Source organism: Mobula hypostoma, chromosome 6, assembly GCF_963921235.1.
Source record: "Mobula hypostoma chromosome 6, sMobHyp1.1, whole genome shotgun sequence".
NCBI lineage: Eukaryota > Metazoa > Chordata > Chondrichthyes > Myliobatiformes > Myliobatidae > Mobula > Mobula hypostoma.
In genome coordinates, this window is record NC_086102.1 from 47,936,444 (window position 1) to 47,955,002 (window position 18,559).

The 18,559-nt window shown below is 41.4% G+C and overlaps 1 protein-coding gene across 3 annotated transcripts in view; it reads right to left on the reverse strand.

Annotated features, from left to right (window-relative positions):
- Positions 1-18,559, reverse strand: part of kdm6a (lysine (K)-specific demethylase 6A) — a 251,786-nt gene that overhangs the window by 180,528 nt on the left and 52,699 nt on the right. For 2 of the 3 annotated variants that reach the window (XM_063050774.1, XM_063050775.1), the window contains exon 5: positions 15,669-15,727. In XM_063050774.1, coding sequence (XP_062906844.1) covers positions 15,669-15,727 — 59 coding nt within the window. Of the gene's footprint in view, positions 1-13,408; positions 14,856-15,668; positions 15,728-18,559 lie in introns of those variants that run through there. The other variant, XM_063050776.1, reaches the window with a different exon arrangement.

The window sequence follows — 18,559 nt, forward strand, 5'->3', positions numbered from 1 at the left end:
TATCATTAGTTCAGAAGATGAACGATCTAAAGCTGGATCTAAGCAACAATTAAAGTGTCCACCCATCACCAATAAGTACAGACTTAGATCTGGCAAAAATGAAAAAGAAACGCTCAAAGAAACCTGGGTCATCTATATTCGGAGCATACACATTGGCAAATACCATAAGTTTGTTATTTAGTTTCCCTGATACTATAACAAAGCATCCATTAGGATCAGAAATTACTCTGTTGAAAAAAGGGAACTTTATTATCTATAGGGATTGAACCCCTCTGGCTTTGGCCTGAAACGAGGAATGGAAATGAGACCTTCTCCATCAATTAAAAAAGCGTGAATTGTCACACTTACATACATGGGTTTCTTGAAGAAAAACAATTGGTACCTTAAGTTTTTTAATATAGGCAAAATCTTATATCTTTTCACAGGGTGATTTAGCCCTTTCACATTAAAACTAAGTAAATTAATACTTTGATCCATTTTTAAAACTATTTATAAGCAAGGTTAAAGTAGCAATTAGAGAAATGTATATTAAACCCAAATAATATACCTCGAGATATATTAACTAAGCAACAGAGTTGACTAGATTCCCAAATCAGCTTCGAGAAAAAACTCCCCATCCCCCTCCCTCCTCCCAAAGAGAGAAAATCGGTCAAAGAACAACCACTATCTACACCCACTGAAAACATCCCCTTAGAAAGCCTGTTGGAACTACTCCAAAGAATTCAAGGTTATTTACTGTTCCAACCAAGACTAAATAATATACAGTAAAAATAAAACAAGCTTAGACAGGTTTATCAAACAGAAAGAGCAATTATTCACACTGAAAAATATTAAACAGTCTTTAATATATAGTATTTGTTTTTGCAAGATTTTTAATCTAATACACACACACACACACAGTCATTTCTTTGAGACTAAAACTTCTTGCGCCTGCTCCTTCGTACAAAACCATTTAAATGATCCATCTTCCATTGTGATTCTCAGACGAGTCGGAAAACAAAAAGAAGGCTTAAAATTTTGGCTGTATAGCTCCGCCATAACTTTTTTTTAAAAACTTAACACATTCTGCCATAACCTCTGATGAAAACTCTTCAACAATACGAATCTTCTGACCTTTGTAGTCAATCATACCTTTTCCATGGGCATCACGAATCAGACGGTCCTTTATTTGAAATTCACATAATGACTGATCTTGGTTTTGATTTTGAAGTTGATCTGTAGATAGGCTATCTGTGAGCACGATCAATCAAAGGCAGAGACTTTATAATATCAGGGAATAATTCCATCAAAAGGTTTGCAAAGAATTCTTCAGGATTATCTCCTTCCGTTTGCTCTTTCTCCCAAGATTCCTAAGTTGTTTCTTCTACTCCTGTTTTTCAAATCAATAATTTTCTCAGTATTTCGTTGGACTTGGATTGTTTTTCATACAGCTTTTGCAAATCATCCATTCTCTTATCCATATAGTAATAACCTCTTCATGCTCCTTTATCTTCTTATCACGCTCGGTTAGAATTACTTGAATATAGTCTAATTTCGTACCTATTTGTTTAATTTCAGCGCTGATTTGTTGCGAATCAGCCGACGCTTCCTTTCTAAACTGCTGAAACTCCTCAGTGAGCTTTTGAATAGGTTCCAAAGCTGCTTTGGTAGTCATAGTAATATAATAACTCGTCTAACAGTACTGTTTCAAAAGGTTAGAGACAAAAGTAAGTAAGTTAGGAGCACCAGCAGAGAGCTGCTACTCCATCAGTGGCCACCAGGCAAATGCCTCTTTCTGCTCATACATCTTATATGAGGTAAAGCCAGGTGGGCGAGAAAGGAGGAGGAGGAATCCAGTAGGAGATGAGGGTATATCATGGGAGAAAGGGAAGAAGGAGGGGCACCAGGGAGAGCGATAGGCAGGTGAAAGGAAGAGGTAAGAGGCTAGAGTGTGGAATAGATGAGAAGAGATAAGAAAAATATCACAGGAAGGAGAAATCGAAGTTCATATCATCAGGTTGGAGGTTATCTAGATGGAATACGAGGGTGGCTTCATTGCAGCAAAAGAGGAGGCAATGGACCAACATGTCAGAATGAGATTGGTGATAGGAATTAAAATAGTTGGCCACCAGGAAATTCTGCTTTTGGTGGATGAGGCGGAGGTACTCAAAAAAGCAGTCCCCCAATAGACATCCCCAACAAATTAACAGGTGAAGTGTTGCCTCACCTTGGAGGACGATTTAGGTCCCTGAATGGAGGTGAGAGAGGGGGTGAATGGGCAGGTGTAGCATATCTGTCACTTGCAGGGATATGTGCCAAGAGGGGGATATCTACTGGGAGAGATGAGTGGACAGGTAACCATAGAGGGAGTGATCAGGCGTCGAAGGTAGGTAAGGATGTGTTTGGTGGTAGGATCCTATTGAAGATGACGGAAGATGCAGAGAATAATGTTGGGTGCAGAGGGTCATATGGTGATACACGAGGACAAGAGGAACACTATCCCTGTTAAAGCGGCAGGAAAATGGGTAAGCACGGACGTCCAGGAAATAGAGGAGATGTGGGTGTGGCAGCATTAATGGTGGAGGAAGATAAACACCATTCTTTGAAGGAGGACAACAATATCTCTGACGTCCTGAAAAGGAAAGTCTCATCCTGGGAACGAATGCAGTGGAGACAAAGGAACTGAGAAAAGGGAATGACATTTTACAGGAGACAAAGTTGGAAGAGGTATAGCCAAAATAGCCGTGGGAATCCATAGGTTTATAAAAGATGTGGAAAGGCAATTTGACTCCAAAGATGGAGTTAGAGAGATTGAAAAAAAAAGGGGGGGGGAGGAGAGAAGAGAGAGACAGAGACAGAGAGAGAGACAGAGACAGAGACAGAGACAGAGAGAGAGACAGAGAGAGAGACAGAGAGAGAGAGAGAGACAGAGACAGATGTCAGAAATTGACCAAGTGAACTTCAGGGTAGGATGGAAGTTAGAAGCAAAATTGATAAAGATTTATGAGCTCAGTATGCATGAATGAAGCAGCACCAATACAGTACAGGAAGAATTGTGAAGTATTTCCAGGGAAGGCTTGGAACGTGGATTGTTCCACGGCGCCAACAAAAAGGTAAGCATAGCCGGAGCCACATGTGGGTGGCCTTGGCTATACCTTGAGTTTAGCAAAAGTGGGATGAACCAAAGGAGAAAATTGTTGAGGGCAAGGACCAGTCCTGCCAAGCATCCACTAACAAGAATAGTGGGTATGACTGTGAGGCCAGTTTTCTGTTCGGGGTGTCAGATGTGGGATGTTTGGGAGATGTCCAGCCTCCTTGATGGCCACATTTGCGCCAGGTGCATCGAGTTGAAGCTCCTTAGAGACCAAGTTAGGGAACTGAAGCTGCAGCTCAATGACCTTTGGCTTGTTAGGAAGAGTGAGGAGGTGACAGACAGGAGCTACAGGCTGGAATTCACCCCAGGGGCACAGGAGACAGATAAATGGGTGACCATCAGGAGAGAGAAGGCAGGGCATCAGGTCGTGGAGAGTACCCCTGTGGCTGTCCCTCTTAACAATAAGTACTCCATTTTGAGTGCTGTTGGGGCGGGGGGAGAGAGAACCCCCCTGGGGGAAGCGACAGTGGCCGTGCCTCTGGCACTGAGTCTGGCTCTGTGGTTCAGAAGGGTAGGGAATGGACGAGGAGGGCAGCAGTAATAGGGGACTCTATAGTTAGGGGGACAGATAGGCGATTCTGTCGGCGGAAAAAGAAACAAGATGGTAGTTTGCTTCCCAGATGCCAGGGTTAGTGACGTTTCTGAACATGCCTACAATATCCTGAAATAAGAGGGTGAACAGCCAGAGGTCGTGATACATATTGGTACCAATGACATAGGTAGAAAAAGGGTGGAGGTCCTGAAAAGCAGAATACAGGGAGCTAGGAAGGAAGCTGAGAAGCAGGACCTCAAAGGTAGTCATCTCGGGATTGCTGTCTGTGCCCCGCGACAGTGAGTACAGGAATAGAATGAAGCAGAGGATAAATGTGTGGCTGAAGGATTGGAGCAGGGGGCAGGGCTTCAGATTTCTGGATCATTGGGACCTCTTCTGGGGCAGGTGTGACCTGTACAAAAAGGACAGGTTACACTTGAATCCCAGGGGGACCAATATCCTGGCGAGGAGGTTTGCTAATGCTATTGGGGAGGGTTTAAACTAGAGTTGGAGGGGGGTGGGAACACAAGTAGAGACAGCTTGTAGGGAGTCTGTGAGGAAGGATAGGCAAATCAGCTTGATGGTTTAAGATGTGTCTATTTTAATGCAAGGAGCATCAAAAACAAGGCAGCTGAACTTAGAGCATGGATCAATACGTTGAAATATGACGATATGGCCATGACAGAGGCTTGGATGACTCAGAAGCAAGAATGGCTGCTGAGTGTACCAGGCTCTACATGTTTCTTTTTTTTTAATTTTATTTTTATTTGGATAAGGAATTCACAATTATCATGTACTTTTTTCACACATATAACCTTTTCCATTTTTTTATATGTATAAAACTACAATTATTTATACATTCTTAAGTACACATTGAGATGATATAAAAGGAAAATAAACATTTAAATAGATAATGATGTACTTTGGTAAATCTAACCTATTAGGCTAAGTAATGAAATTAGTTCAGGCTTTACATGTTTCATAAAGAAGAGAGAGAGAGAGGCAAAAGAGGTGGGGGTGTGGCACTGCTAATCAGGGATAGTGTCACGGCTGTAGAAAAGGAGGAAGTCATGCAGGTCTACAGAGTTAGTGTGGGTGGAAGTCAGAAACAGGAAAGGGGCAATAACTCTACTGGGTATGTTCTTTTTAAGACCCCCCAATAGTAAAAGGGATATCAAGGAGCAGATAGGGAGGCAGATTCTGGAACAGTGCAATAATAATAGGGTTGTTGTGATGGGAGATTTTAACTTTCCTAATATTGATTGGCATCTCCTTAGCGCAAGGGTTTTAGATTGGGTGGAGTATGTTAGGTGTGTTCAAGAAGGTTTCCTGATGCAATATGTAGATAAGCCAATGAGAGTAGAAGCTGTACTTGATCTGGTATTGGGAAATTAAACTGGTCAGGTGTCAGGTCTCTCACTGGGAGAGTATTTTGGAGATAGTAACCACGACTCTATCTCCTTCACCATAGCGCTGGAGAGGGATACGAGCATACAATCTGGGAAAACATTTAATTGGGGTAGGAGGAAATATGATGCTATTTGGCAGGAATTTGATAGCATAAATTGGAAGCAGATGTTCTCAGGGAAATACACAGCAGAAATGTGACAAATGTTCAGGGAACATTTGCATGGGGTGCTACATAGGTGCGTTCCATTGAGGCAGGGAAAGGATGGTAGGGTTAAAGAACCATGATGTACAAAGAAAATCTAGTTAAGAAAAGAAAAGCTTCCAAAAGGTTCAAGAAACTAGGTACTGTTAGAGCTCTAGAAAATTACAAAGTTGCTAGGAAGGAGCTTAACAATGGAATTAGGAGAACGTGAGAAAGCCTTGGTGAGCAGGATTAAGGAAAACCTCCCAAGGCATTCTACAAGTATGTGAAGAGCAAGAGGATGAGCCGTGGGAGAATAGGCCCAACCAGGTGCGATAGTGGAAACGTGTGCATGAAGTCATAGGACATAGCAGGGTACTTAATGAATACTTTGCTTCTGTATTCACCAGGAAAAAAGACCTTAGCAATTGTAGGGATGATGTACGGCAGACTGAAATGCTTGAGCATACAGACATTAAGAAAGAGGATGTGCTGGAGCTTCTGAAAAGCATTATTAGATAAGTCACCGGGACTGGATGAGATATACCCCAGGCTACTGTGGGAAGCAAGGGAGGAAATTGCTGAGCCTCTTGCGATGATCTTTGCATCATCAATAGGGACGGGACAAGTATAGGATTGGAAGGTTGCAAATGTCACTCCCTTGTTCAAGAGAATAGAGATAACCCAGGAAATTACAGACCATTGAGTCTGACTTCAGTGGTGGGCACGCTGTCCGAGAAGATGCTGAAAAGCAGGATTTATGAGCATTTGGAGACATATAATCTGATTAGGGAGAGTCAACATGACTTTGTCAAGGGTAGGCTGTGCCTTATGAGCCTGATTGAATTATTTGAGGATGTAACAAAACACACTGATGAAGGTAGAGCAGTGAATGCGGTGTATATGGATTTCAGTACAGCATTTGATACGGTTCCCCATGCAAGGCTCCTTCAGAAAGTAAGGAGGCATGAGATCCAAGGAGACCTTACTTTGTGGATGCAGAATTGGTTTGACCGCAGAAGGCAAAGGGTGGTAGTAGATGGTTCGTATTCTACATGGAGGTTGGTGACCAGTGGTGTTCTGCAGTGATCTGTTCTGGGACCCCTCCCCTTTGTGATTTTTATGAATGACCTGAATGATGAAGTACAAGGATGGGTTAGAAAGTTTGCTTAAGACACAAAAGTTAGGGGTGTTGTGGATAGTCTAGAGGGTTGTCAGAGGGTACAGCGAGACATCGATATAATGCAGAACTGGGCTAAGAAGTGGCAGGTGGACTTCAACCCAGATAAGTGTGAAGTGGTTCACTTTGGCTGGTCCAATTTGTAGACAGAATATTATATACACAGTAAGAGTCCTGGCAGTGTGGACGATCTGAGAGATTTTGGGGTCCTTTTCGATAGGACACTCAAAGCTGCTGCGCAGGTTGACAGTGTTATTAAGGCAGTTTAGCATTCATCAGCCGTGGGACTGAGAACCATGGGGTAATGTTACAGCTATATAGGGCCTTAGTCAGGGCCCACTTGGAGTACTGTGTTCAGTTCTGGTCACCTCAGTACAGGAAGGATGTGGATACTATAGAAAGAATGCAGAGGAGATATACAAGGATGTTGCCTGGACTGGATGGCGTACCTTATGAGAATAGGTCGAGTGTACTTGGCCTTTTCTCCTTGGAGCGACGGAGGATGAGAGGTGACCTGATAGAAGGGCATAAGGTGATTAGGGACATCGATCATGTGGATAGCCAGAGGCTTTTTCCCAGGGCTGAAATGGCTAACAAGACGGGGCATAGTTTTAAGGTGCTTGGAAATAGGTACCGAGGGGATGTCAGGGCTAAGTTTTTCCAGACAGAGAGTAGTGGGTGCGTGGAATGCACTGCCGCCGGCAGTGGTGGAAGCAGGTACAATAGGGTCTTTTAAGAGCCTCTTAGATAGATACATGGAGCTTAGAAAAATAGAGGGCTACGCAGTAGGGAAATTCTGGGCAGTTTCTGAAGTAGGTTACATGGTCAACACAACTTTGTGGGCCAAAAAGCTTGTAATGAGCTGTAAATTTCTATGTTCTATGGAGGAAGGTGCTGCTGGAGGAGAAATGTTTGGGTCTTTTGAAGACCCAAAAATTGGCAGCTTTAAGGCTTTCTTGATAGGGGATAGAAGTATATAGCGACTGGACACCTATGGTGAAAATGAGGCAGTCCAGGCCAAGAACTGAAAGTTGTTGAGATTAAGACCATGTGAAGTGCCGCAGATATGGGTGGGAAAGGACTGAATGTCAGTAAGACCAAAGAACTGATTGTGGACTTCAGAAAGGGTAAGACAAGGGAATACAAACCAGTCCTCTTAGAGAGATCAGAAGTGGAAAGAGTGATCAATTTCAAGTTTTTGGGTGTCAACATCTGAGGATCTATCCTGGACCCAACATATTGGTGCAGTTACAATGAAGGCACGATATTTCATTAAGAATTTGAGGAGATTTCAGGATCTCAATACCTGAAGGTGATGTGCGGGGTGCCTTCAGGAAGGTGAATCCTAGGAAAGCATCTGGTCTGGACAGATGAAAGACTGGATCGACTAGGCTTATACTCTCTGGAATTTAGAAGATTGAGGGGGGATCTTATTGAAACGTATAAAATTCTAAAGGGATTGGACAGGCTGGATGAAGGAAATTGTTCCTGATGTTGGGGAAGTCCAGAACAAGGGGTCACAGTTTGAGGATAAAGGGGAAGCCTTTTAGGACCAAGATGAGGAAAAACTTCTTCACACAGAGAGTGGTGAATCTGTGGAATTCTCTGCCACAGGAAACAGTTGAGGCCAGTTCATTGGCTATATTTAAGAGGGAGTTAGATATGGCCCTTGTGGCTAAAGGGATCAGGGGGTATGGAGAGAAGGCAGGTACAGGGTTCTGGGTTGGATGATCAGCCATGATCATGCTGAATGGCGGTGCAGGCTCAAAGGGCCGAATAGCCTACTCCTGCACCTATTTTCTATGTTTCTATGAAACAAGGGGAACAGAATGGGGTCATGGTATGCAGACAGTGGGCAGGAGCAGGCAGAGACAACAGGTTTACCTCAACATTCAGGTTTGTGGTTGTTGGATAGGAGGTAGAAACAGGCAGTGCAGGGTAAGGGTGGATGGCAGTGGATCGGAGTTCTACATTGTTGAAGAGGTTAATGATGGTGCAGGAGACAGTGACCTGAGTCCGTAGTGGGGTCCTTTTCAAGGGGCAAGTAAGAGGAAGTGTCAGTGTTGTCACTTAGCCTCAGCAAGGTAGAGGTCAGTACGCCACACAACAGCAGCACCCTTTTTTCTGCAGGTTTGATGGTAAGGTTGGGATTAGTGTGGAGAGTGGAGGCAGTGCATTCAGAGGGGTTACAATTTGAGGAGGAGAGAGAGGAGTGCTAAAGTTGAGCCTGTTAACTGACGTCAGCAATTGGAGATGAAAAGATCCAGAGCAGGAAGAACATAAGAACACAAGAAATAGAAGCAGGAGTGGGCCATCTGGCCTGTCGAGCCTGCTCCGCCATTCAATAAGATCAAGGCTGATTTGCCGTGGACTCATCTCCACCTACCTGCATTTTCCCCACAACCTTTAATTCCCATACTATGCAAATATCTATCCAACCTTGTCTTAAATATATATACTGAGGTAGCCTCCACTGCTTCATCGGGCAGAGAATTCCACAGATTCACCACCCTCTGGGAAAAGCAGTTCCTCCTCATCTCCATCCTAAATCTACTCTCCCAAATCTTGAGGCTATGTCCCCTAGCTCTAGTCTCACCTATCAGTGGAAGCAACTTTCCTGCCTCAACTTTTTCTACCCCTTTCATAATTTTAAGTTTATATAAGATCTCCTCTCAGAGAACCTGAGCAGGGTGTCCAAGAATAGGAGGAGGGTTGGAGACAGGAGAAGGGGTCATCAGTGTGGGGTGGGGAATTTTTGTCAAAGAAGTGGGCTTGGAGACAGAGGCAATGGAAGAGTTTGGTGCCGTGGTGGGCAGAGAACTCATGAGGCGCAGGCGAAGGGGAACAAAGGCAAGACCCCTGCTGAGGACAGAATGTTCCACCTCAGAGAGGGGAAGGTCAGAGGGAATGGTGAAGACATGGCAGGTGTTACAGCAGGGATCAGGCGGGAGGGGGGAAGAAGAGACGAACTTGTAGCATCAGCAGAGGGAGGGAGGGAGGAGGGAGGAGGCAATGGTTAAGGTGTTCAGAGAAGGCAAGGTGGGAGGAAGATGGATGCTCTGAGCACCCAAGAGGCGACAGGAGAACCTGAGAGACCCAGGGTTGGAAAGTGGTGGAGGACAGGGAGTCTGAGGGCAGGAAGATCTCGTTCTGGAGGTGGTGCTGGCTAAGGTCCAAGCTGGAGCCACAGTAGTGGCCGCTTAACTTGAGGTCTAAAGCCATGCAGGATTGTTGAAACTGGAGCTGATGATGATGGGTTCCACAGTCTGGAGTCATCTGGGGTTTTTGGAGCCGCAGTTGGCAGTGATAATATCTATGGTCGAGAGGTGTCCAGGGCTGTCAGAACTGCAGCTGGAGCCACCTTTCAACAAATTTAACCTACCTTAATTTTTTGCAATGCCTGCCCAGGCATACCCAAATTTCTCTTAATAGCAGCATTTATCAATGTTAGTTTTTTAAAAATTTGGGAAATCACTTCCCCACTTTCCTCCTTGACAAATAATGTAATCACTATCTATACCTCTGCAGCCCCTTTACATCTCGCTCCCACCCAATTATATATATCATCCATTGAATTGTACCTACAACTTCCTTATCTAAGATGTTACCTTAAAAATTCAATTTTTGTCCACATTTTTGGTCACTTGTCCTAATGTTTCATTCGTCAGCCTATGCCAAGGCCAAGTCATTGGGTGTATTTAAGGCAGAGGTTGATAGGTTTTGATTGTAAAAGGGGTCAGTAGTTTCTGGCAGAAAGTAAGAGAATAACAGGGTTTAAAAAAATCTGCCATGATTGAATGGGCTGACTGGCCCAATTCTGTTCCTTTTTCTTATGATCTATGCCTTTCCATTTTCTGTCTCAATCACTTACTATACCTCTACTTTGGCTTTCAATTCGATGGAACATGGTATATACTGAACCTCTAAGCAAAGGATCTTTGTTCAATCCTCCAGCGTGATCTTGAGCTTCTGACAATTTAATTCTCTACACTACAGATTTAAACTATAATCCATCATTAACTTGTTTCCATCAAAAGGCAAGACATAGGGATGATTACACAACGTTTAATTCCACTTGCAAGTTCTCAGCAAATGAAGTTGATTGTGCTTGCAAGCATAGGTAAGTCAGGTAAGAGTTGACCTCCAACAAAACAGTCTAACCACCTAACCATATCATCCAACATTGCCACCACTAAGTCACAAGAATATAAAAAAATAAGAGGAAAAGGCATTCAAGCCTGTCCACAGTTTTTTTTTTAAGATTATGACTAATCCCCTACTTCAAAGCCTTTTCCCAGCACCATCTTTCAAGTTCCTTAATGTCCATAATTCTATCAATCACCATTTTGAATGAATGCAACACATTCAGTGATAGTTCCAAAGTGTCGTCACCATCAGAAAAGTTCTCATCCTAGTCCAAAACAGCCTCTCTCTTATTAACAACGTCCCTTGGCCATAGACTTCCTTAGGCAAGAAAAACACCTTTCCTACATCCAGCCTGTCAACCCAGAAAAAAATAACATATTTCAATTAGATGCTTCATTCTTCTGTACTATGGCTTTGTGCCAAAGTCCCAATTAGCACAACCGCTCCTTATATGGTAAACCTGCCTTCCCGTTCAAGTAAATCTTTGCCATGCTCTTTCAATGACAAGTACACTTTTTAAATTACAGGACTAAAACCATACGCAATACATACCTGAAGTCTCAGAAAGGTCCTATACAATTGCAATAAGACTTTTTCAATCCTGCTTCTAAAACCTCTTATATTTATTATATCTTTCTGACTAGCTTTCCATTTTCTGTCTCAATCACTCACTACACCTCTACTTTGGCTTTCAATTTGATGGAACATGGTATATATTGAACCTTTTAGCAAAGGATCTTTGTTCAATCCTCAAGTGCGAACTTGAGCTTCTGACAATTTAATTCTCTACTCTACCCCTCCACTAAACTCCCGATCCTTGGCTTACTGTAATTCAAACAAGCCCAGCTTGAATTCCTGGGCCTGTAACCACATCTATCAGATGGAGCCAGGTAGGAGTGGAGTTGGGAGACAGAATGTACTAAGTGTAAGGATGCAGACAGGGATGCAAAACAAAACATATGCTACTGCAGGAACAAGGAACTCAGCCGGTCAGGCAGTATTGGTGTGGGGGGGGGGGAGGCGGGGGAGGCTGAAGAGAGGGAGAGAGGGAGGGAGGGAGGGTGTAGACCATCTCCATCACTCAGATGAAATTTTCAATTCAAATCATTGACTGATCACTTGTCACGGAGTTCATCCAGTAGCGGATACCATTAGGGAAGAGGTAATGGGCAGATGGAAACAAATCCACAGGCCCATGAATCATTATGTGCACATTTGGAATTATAACCAAAGTTTCATCACCTGACCCGGCTCATTTCTCAAACGTTCAATTAAAACGCTCCACATACTGCTTCAAGGATGCCTCTTGGATATTATGAAATACCATCCCATCTCACTCGCTTATATGAAGGAAGACCCATCAATAATGAGGAAGTTAAGGTTCACCAATATGACAATCCTGTTGTTTCTACACTTTTCCATAATCGACATATCTGCTCCTCTACCTTTTTTTGGCTATGGGGGGCGGTGGGGGGAGAGCATTAATCCCAGTGTAATTACACTTCTATTACTCAGTCTCAGCTCCATCCAAATTGCTTCTCAATCATATTATGTCACTATTCTTATAAGTGCCTTTTTTTCAGCTCAGAAGTAGTTTCACCCAGGGACTGAGACATTTTAAAATAAATATACCAGCACACAGTTAATGCTTCCTTTGTTTGATGAACTGTACTTAGAAAAAAGAAATACAATTATGACTAAAACATAAATTAATCGCACAGAAATACATTCCTGATCTGTATCCCTTGGAAATCACACCAGCATTTTTCTTTCAAAAGGCGTGACCTAATGCCACTTGCACTAAATTATTACTTTTAATGAGCACATTATCAAAAAGGCAAATGGTCTTGAAAACTTTAGATACACAATGTCAGCAATCGTATTTTCTAGATATTACACTTGCATCAACAATCAAAGCTTACTTCACACAAACCATTACAGCCAAGTCTTTACACCTTCAAATTCATATGTATTTGCAATGTATGTAATACAGAAACCGCTCTCATTCCCACTGTTCTAATACTCAAGTTCCACATTCTCTTCTCAACAGTTTCACCCAGGGACTGAGACATTTTAAAATAAATAGCAACTTATAGCATAGAAGAATGCAAATTACCATACTGTGTTCATAACACCCAAATTGTTCAGATTAACCCCATTTCCAAATCTCAATCTGCAGCCTTGTGGATTACAAAGCATTTAAGTTTTATTTAAATAAATGAAAGATGGGTTTCTGTCTCATTTCTTTTCATATCAGTCCCTCATAGGCCAGCACAGTGCAAGGAGACAAACCGTTGCCTACTAAGGCATGAGCATTCCAGCAACGTCTTCCTTATCCACCACAGCATTGTTTCAATGTGTTCACAATGTTTTTCAATATAGTAGAACAGATTAATTTAAACAATGTATTACAGATCAAGTCATCTTCCAGTGAACTCAGCGAAGCTCATAGGTAAAGTCAATGGAGAACCACAAAGTTTCGCACACTTTTGAAGCTACTGCTTTTACAATACAATATTGGAACTCACTTTGCCCAAATATCACAATTATCTATCACCATAAATGCAAAATACTTTTACAAAGGACTCTCCTGTTCAAGGCAACAGCTTGAAAATAGGAAATGCATAAAATACACCCTATAAAATGATTCACCCTGAAGCAGATGACATACTTTGGTGCAAAAAGTAGTACATTTATTTGGTTTCTTTGGAATTAATTTTAAGTATCAGTAGTTAATGCTATGGTAACAAATCAAACTGATTCAAATTAATAAATATCTTAACAAAGCATTCAACAACACAAATTAAATAGGGCTGTAATACCAACCTGTAAAGTCATTTATTGTTCTGCATACAACACATAGAAAAACAATTTTTGAAAAAACATGCTGGTGATTAATGCATGAATCTACACTGCTTTTCTGTTAAAATGAAAGCCAATGTTTTATACACTCTGTTGTTAGGTCTGTGCCCCTGTCACCCCTCTTGTGGTCAAAACGACTCTACAAAGTTTTCAACCACTAAAAAGAAATACGGCACTCCACTGGGTGGGTGTCAGAATTTTCTATTCTGAAGAACATTATCTGTCAAAAACAGCAAGCCACAACCCTGGCAGTTCTCGAAAACGCAACACTATGCAAAGTTATCGCTGTTACCACAAACTTCAATAGAATGGCTGTCAGAAAGAACAAACAGTTCTTAGATTATAAATTGTATCCCGAACTGTAAATGCCTAACTGCAGAATACCCAAAACTAAAGCACCTACCCAATTTACGAGAGCTACATTTTACTCACATGAAATCAACACAAAATTGAGATAGCAGTAAAATAGTTTACCAACCACCTATCTCAGAAACAATACTAGTGAAATAACTACAGTTTAGCATATCTTTATTACTTCTCTCTCCAATATATTAAAATGGAGATTCTGTACAGATTCATAGTTATTTGAGCATTCTTACACACTGAACAAGTACAGCACAATTATATCAAACTTAACCTTTCAAATGAACTAGGCTCATTCTTGTTTGGCTCACAAGAAATTAAATAAAGATTTTGTAGTTTTATAATATAAACATTGAAACACCATGGTCCCAAAAATAACTAAGCAAAGAGTACCCAATGATGCACAGTTCACCAACAGATATTTTGGTTTTAAATCAGATTAGTAGTAGCCCAAATCATCAGGCAATATTCAAAGCCCTTGACACACACTGCATTCTCCACAATGGCACAGCATCCAAATTGCAAAGAAAATCTTGAAGGCATATCTGGTTGCAGTCAACGGCTGAATGTCCAACAGACTTGGTGGTGAGGAGAATGGAAGTCAAGAGATTGCTGGGCGAAGGGAAATCCACCGAGGCTTATCACCTTGACAGGTGCCTGCGCCACTCCCATACTGCTGTAGTAAACCATCAAGTAATACTGAAGAGCTCTCCCAGAGTTAAACTGACAGAACTGTGCTGGGAGCTGGTTGAAGAGACCACTTAAATTGAGTAAGTGTTGTTAAAATCTGGTTGTTGCAGGAATGTAATCTTATTTATCAAGCAATGCAATGAAGGAGCATTACACGGGAAATGACTCTATCCATCACTGACAAGGAAATAACATTATTAGCACGAGTTCAATTTGCAACTGGAGACATTGCAACGGCATTCCATTCTGGAAGAAACAAACTTTCATTTACACTGCACTGAAGCAATGTGTCATACAACAGAATTTCTTGGCCTAGATCTAACCATTTACAAATTTCTTTAATCACCAATATTGCTTAGATAGATAGATAAAATTTGGGTGCAAATGTTCTCTGCAGCCAAGAAAGGTAAAATTTTTTAGAAGTAAAGAACAAACTATTTTACTAATTCTATTTTAAAAATTTAGCCATTGGAAAAATGTTAATAACTATATCAAATCTTTCATGACATTAGAGAACAAGTTCTGCTATTTTGAGATTCTGTCAGTTAAGAGGAAAAGTTACTATTAACAGTTATAGGTTAACTCAAACCCTATTTTTAAGTATTTTTCCTTCTGCATTGAAAATGAATTCCCCGACGTGCATTATTCTTTTGCATCTACATATATGATTTTTAGTTTTAGCTATTCCCTGCTATTTTAAACTAGACACCATGCAAAGTGCAGCATTTACTTCAGAATTAAAAGGAAATGGAGTATCGGAGTGACTGGATGACAAGGGACAAGAGTAGGGCTCTTAGCATGTTCGAAATTCAGAGATTGAAAGGGAAACTTGTAAGAAAAAGAGGAGGGAAAGATTGCAGTAAGCACCTCTTCCTATTTTAACAGGCTGATGGATATAATCCCTTATCCAGTAAGCCAACATTGGCCAAGAAAACCTGGTACTATGTTAAAAAAAAACCAACATTTATCAACTCAGTAAATAGACTGAAAAATCTATCAACCCTTTTCTATATTTTGCAATAAGTCCACCAGGCAAATTATTCTGCCATCCTTAAGTAAACAGGAGCCTAATTTAGTTCAAAACATTGCCACAAATACAGTAAATTCATTTCATACATACCACAATACACATTAATTTCCAACTAAGGAACAGCATAATCATTTTACTCACCACTGAAATGCATTATAACGGAAGTAGACAATACCAAGGCCGTATAAAAAGGCAGCATTCTAGGGGGAAGCAAATTTTTAAACATTAATACTGTATTGAACTCAAATAACTATCTTTATATTTATTACAACAGACCAATGAGTGAGAACATGTTAACTTGGTTATTGCATTCATCCATATGGCAGTACTTTCTGTGCAAAAGTCCAAAACAGATTTCCCCCGCCATCCAAAGATAGAGCGTTCCTATGAAACGGTTCGTAAGCCGGAATGTCGTAAAGTGAAGGAAAAATTACCATTTATTTACATGGGAAACATCTGTTAGCGTTTGCAGACCCAAAAAATAACCTACCAAATAACACATAAAACCTAAAATAACAGTAACATATAGTAAAAGCAGGAATGATAAGATAAATACACAGCCTATATAAAGTAGAAATACTTTTCTACAATCATTGCCGCACTGTTCTCCATAGCGAAAATCTCACACAACAGCTCTCGGCAGAAACACGGCGCAAGCTCTCTCGGCAGAAACACTCTCTCCAGTAACCTTTAAGCTATGAAGCTGCCAAATCATACCAAATAACGCATAAAAATATACAGTCTACATAAAGTAGAAATAATGTATGTACAGTGTAGTATCACTTACCGGAATTGGAAAGACAGCGCCGAGCACACTGATGATGGTGTGTTAGGCTGAGTCGTCAGAGGTTAGGGTGGTGCAGTGGACCCCAACCTCCAAGCCGCCAACCGATACTGATCCGCGAAGAATGCAGTGGTCCAGTGGTGGCCGGGAAGCACCCAGCACATCTTTAAGAAAAAAGCCAAAATAAACAAGCTAATTAATTAGGTGCCGCCCAGCACGTAAATGTTGGCCCAGATCAGAGGCGACGCAATCGGCAATCGCCTCTGATCTGGGCTGGCATTTACATGCCAGGTGGCACCTAATTAATTAGCTTGTTTATTTCGGTATTTTTCTTAAAGATGTGTTGGGTGCGTCCTGGCTACCGCTGCATTCTCTGCGGCAGTGTATCAGTCCATAGCCCAGGGGTTGGGGTGGTGGGACACTGGGGTGTCATCTCATCGTCGTCTGTTTCCATCGGGGCAGGCAGGTCATCATCTTCTACATCTGCCTGCCTCGATGTCAAAGGTCAAGGTTCGCCGTCTGCTGTGGAAGGCTTGAAAAACAACAGTATGCTTGACTGCTTAGCCTCGCGCATTTTTCTATCTCATGCAGTTGCTTCATGTTCGGTTCCTGAACGACTTCGCTTTCGGTCCGTTGGCTACTGCATTCAGTTTCGATTGTTATCCTTTCCTCTTCCAATTGCATCAGCTCTTCATTTATCAGTTCTTGGTCATGGGATGCCAAAATCTCTTCAACATCATCTTCGTCAACTTCCCCAAGCCAAACTCACTCTGTCCTTACTCCTTTCACCACGATCGAAAAGCTTAATTATGTCTAGTTTTACGCTAAGTGTAACACCCTTACGAGCTCTTTTAGGCTTTTCCGATACCTTAGAACTCATCTTGCTAACGGCTGCTCACAGGCACGTGTTTAAGCAATGCTGGCTAGAATGCAATTCCGGGGGAGGAGCTTGGCTGCTTAGGGCACACACTGCCTTTTTTCGTAACAGCAAAAACACCTTCTGTTAGCGAAAACAGGTAACTAATGTAGGTCTTTCGTAACAGCTAGGTTTCGTAAAGCGAACGTTCGAAAAGCGGGGGACACCTGTATTTTATTTGAACAATAGCTTGAACTACATTGCCAATGGCTAATTATATGCAATTTTTTGAAAGGTTATAAAGATTACAGACATCACAATTTGCAATTATAAATAAACATTGCTTTGAAAAATTACTCCACCGTTGCACACAACTACAAATTATCAACAAAAAATAAGCTGAGAGGTATAAAATATTTGTCAGAAACACAAGTTTTAAAGAAACCTTACAAAAAAAAAATGGGAAACAAGCTAATAGGGTTTGGGAGAGAATTCCAAACTGAAGCTGAAACACACAAGATGCAACTGGCTTAATGGGATGACAAGTAGGAAAGCAGAAGTTAAAAAAAAATTAAGAATAGAAACTAGAAGAGTAGAGACAATGCAGGCAAAGAGGGTTCACAGAGATAAGTGTCACAGTCAGCAGACAGGATGCTTTAAAGGGTTGCTTCTGTGCTGTACAAATTTACAACTCTAAAATATTGCAAGGATATTGCATCTGTTGGACAGAACTTGTGCAGTATCACAGAATAACAAATTGTTGAAACATAGAGTAAAATTCTCCGCTGAATTAATGTTGATGATCAGATATAATAACCACTGCCATAATCCATCCCCCTGACAGTTAAGTATTCTAAAGGGAGGATGATGCAACTGCAGCAGACGAGAGTTCAAAGCCAGCAGAAAAGCAAAAGAGAGTGCATATAATACAGCAAAAATTAGTGGGAAGCTTTTCAAAACCAACAGAAGGCAACAAAAAAAAGAGATAAATATGAAGTAAGAAGGCAAGCTAGCCAATAATATAAAAGATGATACCAAAGGTCTTTGTAGATTATATATAAAGAGTAAAATAGAGGCACTAGTGGATATTAAACCATTGGAAAACAACACTGGACAGGTAGCAATAGGGGACAAGAAATGGAGGATGAACTTAAGCATTTTGCATCAGTCTTCACTGTGCAAGACAACAGTATGCCAAAAATTTGAGAGTGCCAGGGGAAGAAGTGAGATATTAATAAAGAGATAAGGTGGTGCTTGGGAAACAGATAGGTTATCTGGACCTAATGAACTACACTACATGGTTCTGAAAGAGGAAGCTAAAGAGACTGTAGGAGTATTGATAGTGATCTTTCAAGAACCACTAGATTCTGGAATGATTCCAGAGGACTGGAA